This window comes from Hippocampus bargibanti, linkage group LG06, assembly GCF_051943395.1.
Source record: "Hippocampus bargibanti isolate YZ-2025 linkage group LG06, ASM5194339v1, whole genome shotgun sequence".
Taxonomy (NCBI): domain Eukaryota; kingdom Metazoa; phylum Chordata; class Actinopteri; order Syngnathiformes; family Syngnathidae; genus Hippocampus; species Hippocampus bargibanti.
Window position 1 is genome coordinate 24,608,139 of NC_142739.1, and position 5,943 is coordinate 24,614,081.

The 5,943-nt window shown below is 39.8% G+C and overlaps 1 protein-coding gene across 1 annotated transcript; it reads right to left on the reverse strand.

Annotated features, from left to right (window-relative positions):
* Nucleotides 1-141: 141 nt before the first annotated feature.
* elp6 (elongator acetyltransferase complex subunit 6) lies at nt 142-5,561 on the reverse strand. The gene is made up of 7 exons (XM_088998788.1): nt 5,286-5,561; nt 4,892-4,970; nt 4,705-4,775; nt 4,388-4,512; nt 3,576-3,777; nt 3,346-3,513; nt 142-1,300 (listed from the first exon to the last, which is right to left on the reverse strand). The coding sequence occupies exons 1-7, from the start codon at nt 5,337-5,339 to the stop codon at nt 1,178-1,180; spliced, it is 822 nt and encodes a 273-aa protein (XP_088854914.1). The 5' UTR covers nt 5,340-5,561; the 3' UTR covers nt 142-1,177.
* Nucleotides 5,562-5,943: the final 382 nt, after the last annotated feature.

The following is a 5,943-nucleotide window of genomic DNA, read 5'->3' on the forward strand; positions in this document are numbered from 1 at the left end:
CCAACCTGAGATTCCACAAAAGCTTGATGCTCTGAATGCTTCTTCGCGGAATCAATGACAAGACCGTTGATGACAACAGCGCTCTCTGTGAGGCCGATCGATGTTACTACAACTTTGTCCAAGACGTTTATAAAAAAAATATGCAACACAATACATCCGAATTTTTTTATAGCGCTTTCATTTCACAAAATGTAACAACGCGCTTCACAAAATAGTCAATATAAAACAAAATATAAAAAGCAACAGTCAGAAAAACATGGAGAGTTTTGCAATCTTAACTTTCCCCATATACTCTTTGTTGTTGAAGTACTTCTAGATGAAAGAGGAATTAACATTTCCGTTCACTTTATACTTAAAGGACAACCGACGTCTCCGGACAAGTTGTGTCCATAATTTGTAAAATGGCTTCAAATGACTTCTACTAAGCGTATTTTACAAAGATTCCACCTCATATAGCTATATTTAACGTTTTAAGACTCGCACTGAATATTCTGGAAATCTTGTTTTTGAGTTGGTGGCGAGTCCGTACGTGACGTCACTGAAGGAACGCCCCTGACCGAAAAAAAAGGACACATTGTAGCAGTCCTTCCATCACGTCAATGCATTTTGCTGTGGATGTTTGGTCTGAAAACGTCATGTTGCACCAAAAAGAGCCAGAATAGGGCGACCAAGCTCCAGATAAGGAATTTATCAGCCTATGGAAACAGGCTGATTAATTCCTCACAGGAGCTCGGTGGCCATTTTCTGCCCATTTTTGGGTGATACATTTCCGCCCAATGTTGCCTCAAAATGGCACCAAATAAATTCTTTATTCGATTGCAAACATGTATGCTTTCCTCTTCAGAACTATTTGAATCATATTCATAACTGGATGTGTAACAAGAAAGCATATTCTCCGAATCTGAAGCCATTGTTTTGATTCTTCAGATATGCAAGACGTCTTGGCGTGACGTCACGAACTGGGGGCGGGACTTTCTGAAAATGCACAATTCGCAGCTCAATTTTTTGCAGATTTTGGACACTTTAAGTCATTTTTATTGGTGTTTTGCATTTGAGTAAAAATATCATACTGCGTGTTTTGGGTATTTTAGATGCTATAAAACGTTTTTCTGATGTCAGTTAGGAAACAAAAAAGTGATGTTGGTTGTCCTTTAAGTAAAAAAAAAAAAAGTGGAATTTAGAGAACAGCGCTGGATGTCCCGGGAGCGAAGAAGGAAGCCCCTTTGTCGTGGACTTTATACTGAAAAGTCATTTTCTTCTGTTGGCCGACAGCTTGTCTCCTCCTGTCGCACATTTCCACCTAAACAGGTACACAAACATATTATTTTTTACTTAGGTGTGATTTTTGAGAGCGGTTATGAGATTAGCACGTTAACTGGACAACTTCGATAAGCTGCAATGTCAATCAATACAGTGATACATCAGCTCACGCACTTAATTGGTTACCACAAAGTGTGTGTAAGGCGAAAAGTTCGTCTGCCAAACATTTATTTCTCATTTGAAACCATTAAAAATGAGAATAATCCGTTTCCAGGTCCCCTTAAAACATAAATTTCTACTAAATAAGCCTTAAAACTACACAAAATATACCTTATTTTATGTATAATAAATGTGCTCTTGTATTCTAATTAAAGAAATAAACCATACTAAAGTAGTTTTATTTACCTTTGTGATGGTAGTTGTCAATGGATAACAAACTTCCAGGTTGCCTCTTGGTGATATCTGAGTGAAGTTGCCGTACTTTCATGACGATAATACCCTCACCCACAGTTTCCCCTGCTAGCTGCTTTCCGTTAATCCAAATCAACAGAAGTTTTTCAATCTCTTCTATTGCCTGGGACTGTTGCTTAGACAACACAGAAACACCCGTAGCTACACGTAGCAATGGTCGACTTAGCATACGGCTACTGGGACGCTAAGTCACACAAACGCACACTTGGTTCGTGTTTTTCGATGATCTCCTTCTGCTCGATTGTAATTTTGTTTTGTGTCCTCTTCAGCTGAACATTAGCCTGTGTGGTGGTGTCTTTTTCGGGCCCATAAGAGCAAAAGTATCCTTGATAACAAACCACGAATGCACTCAAGGAAAGGGGTGATGAAAACTAGTTCGCCAGCCACCGTGGCACTCCGTGTGGTTTGGTTCGTTTGCCGAAAACTAGTTTGTACCAAGATTTTACCAAGATTATGCTGTGAAATGTAAATTTCTCCACTGCGAGACGAACAAAGGTACAGTGATACCTCGGTTTACGAACCCCTTGGCTTACGACCTGTTCGGTTTACGAACGTTAAATGTATGAAAATTGTACCTTGGCATACAAACTATTTTTCGGGATACACATGGAACTGCCATAATGAGTGACGTGTCGTTCGCAAACGAGCCCGTTCTCCTAAAAGAAAATGGCAGCCGGCTTGTTTGGGTCCTCTATTCCCCACCCCCAGTTGTCGGTTAAAGCCACGTGATTGGTCAAGAACGCAGCAGTGAGGGCGTGGGGGTTACAGACAGACAGAGAGTGAAGCCATTCTCCCAAAAAGAAAATGGCTGCCAATTTTTTTTTTTTGTCCTCTATTCCCCGCACCCAGTCTTCGGTTAAAGCTACGTGATTGGTCAAGAAAGCAGCAGTGAAGGGAGGTGGTTGAAACATTAAAGAGAAAAGCAGACAACAGAGAAGAGAGAGAGTGACAAAATGGATAGAAACCAGTGAACTTTGGACTCGTTTCAACTTTGATAGTTCAAAAGTAGAGTGTAGACTGCAAGGTTAAAATTCCCATCAATCAGGCTCTACAAATAACCCACACAAGCCATCTGTACACTTGATGCAAAAAGCTATCAACCCAGCTAAACAGAACACAATTGATGAGGAACAAGGTAAAATTATCGTAGAGAAAGCACCTACAAGGGATCATTCCTCAAGATGGTGAAAGAAGAAGGCTACGTTCCTCATCAAGTGTTTAATGCACTCCATTCCATCAAGCCATCAACGACCATCACAAAGGTAAATAAAACAACTTTATTATACAGTATAGTTTATTTCTTTAATTATATACCATAGCACATTTATTATACATAAAATAAGGTATATCTTGTGTAGTTTTAAGGCATAGAAAATTACAAAGTAGAAAATTATGTTTTATGGGGACCTGGGAACGGATTAATCTCATTTTAATGGTTTCCTATGGGAAATTGTTTTTGGGATACACACTTTCCGCCTTACACACTCTGTCAGGGAACCAATTAAGTTCATAAGCATAGGTATCACTGTACATCCAATACAATCCAATTATAGTTTCGCAAATTTAATGTTCGTAAGGCCAAAAGTTCGTAAGCAAAAGCGTATAACTCCTCACCTGACCATGAATATCCCTGCAATATCCCGTCGGGAGACTTTGCACATGAAGAGCGAGGTTACACTGGTGTATCAAACCCCTCAGCAGCTTCTCCGAACTATCATCACTTCCAACATCATCGTCGCGGTCATCTTCTGCGTCGCAGCGCAGCAGCATCACCATATTGCCCTTGTCACCAAAATCAAGTCAAGGTCACATCTGGAATCTTCTCCTGGGAGGCATCAGCTCACCTTCAGTTGTGAGCAGATGGCGGCGCGGCAGTAATGGCTAAAATCCAACACGGCATCCACGCCGATGCCGAGACTCAGGAACATGCTTACGTCATCAACCAACAGTACGGGGGGCCCGTGTCCACCATGTTCTGCGCCCTTGGAATGATTGACAGCGGAGGAAATAAAGCGGAAGAGACTTTGCAGGCCTGCTTCGGGATTCCTGGACAAAATGAGAGATCAGATAAGACACTTTATCGCTCAAGACATTTTTTTTAAAACATGTTTTTCACAATAATGTGAATTAACTCATTCACAGCCATTCACAAATTCATTCGAGAATTGAAAATATGACATAGAGCGCCATTCTCGAATTAGTTCGGGTTTTGTTTTTTTTAACCTTAATTGGGTGACGATAAAGCGCTGGCCAGACCTCTGGCAATGTTTTTCCCTTTTCACAGGGGGGCAGCATTTCCCTTTTTTTTGTTCCAGCTTCCCCTGTTGTTAAAGCGCTATACAAACCAATATGGATATACATATGGCATCGTATTTTGGACAGCTGCCCTCATTTCAAGCTCATATAACTCAAGACCCAAATAATTTAGGAATTAACTTTTTTTTCTGATGAAAGAAGAGAGTCTTAGGTTCCCAATGCAGTATTGAATGTTTAGGTAGTCCTAAAACTCAATAATCTGTGGGTCCTGGAATTCAAGTGACAATGACAAAAACCCTTGCACTGTAGTGGACGACACATTTTTGCACATCTGGCAGTGCATGAGTTAAACATGTTCCAATACTTTTGGAATTCAAATCTGACTCTGGAGATTTTTCACCTGAGAAAATCCATAGCCTCACTTCCTGATCTTTCATCGTGAGGATTAAGGATGGACAATGATTCTTGAAGTCCTTCAAGGAACACCAGCTGACCTTTCTCCATGGCCTGAGACAGATTCACACCCTGAACAAACAGGAGACAAGATATTAGATTTATTTCTCCTTTATACCAAGAGCTGCAGCCTATATTTTAGCTAACACATTTGAAATCAGCATGTTCCCGTGAAACAGTATCATCCCAATTAGCTCGCTTAATGTTGAACAGTGTTCACAATGACATTTAATTTAAAAAAATGTATTGTGTCGTGTGATATACCAGTCTTTGGCTAATTGCACTGTAGTGATTGAATGACTGCGCCAGAGCCACGAAGCACACTTGACAGCCAGCTGAAACAAGACACTTTAGTGAATTATCAGTGAGGCTTATTATTCATATGTTGGTTTTGTCACTTCACATCACATTATATAATATTAGTCACATGTACAGTATGTGTCGTGTTTACCTCTGAGGTAGAATCCAAGGAAGTGGTGGAGGAGAAATGAGGCATCACTTTGCCTGTCGGACAGTAGCACAAACTCTCCCTGACGATAACAAAACAAGAAAGAGCATGTTTAGCAGCTTTTTTCATAAATAATAAAAACAGAAATCTAATTTTTGTGTTAATCTTTGACTACATTGTTATGTTATGTTGTTAATTTGACGTTCATGATCTGATTGAAGAAATGTAAAAGAAATTTGCTACTTTTTCACTTGATGTTGTTTGAAGTAATTATCTAGAAGGCTACGTGTTACTTTTACAAGAGCCATATTTTTGAAAATTAAAAGTGGATTTTTTTTCTCTTTTACTCACAGTCTTAAAAATTGAAGACTTGGCGACTGCTGCTTTGGCATCTTACCGTGTTGAAGTGTTCCGGGCTGACGTTCAAGATGCTGTTGAGCTCAGCAAACATCGTTAGCCAAAGTAGCAGCTAACCAGCTAGCAGCAGCTACACTTTATCAACACACAAAAATAGCTTCAATCTCACACCATTACAGTTGTCAATACTACGAATCGGGCCATCAGCGTTTCATTGAAAAATTCGATATGATCATAGAAACCATTAACAGAAGCCTCGCGATGCTAACTGACAAGCTAATTTGAGCTAGCGGCGTTCATCCAAAGATCCAATTGAGAGGTATGACAGCTCACTCTGCTTATTATATACTGGCTGATTTATTCTCTTCGATTTTACAAAGGCTGCACTCTAATGAACTTGCTTTTCGTCTAAGTGAAATGACACAAAATAAGCACACTTTAAAAACACACCAGTTAAAACAAGTCTGTTCTAGACGGTGGATGAAGACTCACGCATCAGTATGGATAAGGATCTTTGTAGTGCTTGTAAACCGCTGTTAACAGCACTGGTATTTGGCGTGCTTTTTTAAATAAGATAAATAAGATGACAGGTATGATATATAAAATATTACTTTTCAAATAGCGAGCAGTGTCATCCTTGTACAATGTGCACAAGCAATACAGGGTCAGCAGGGAGCAGTGTTGGGCTCTCATATACC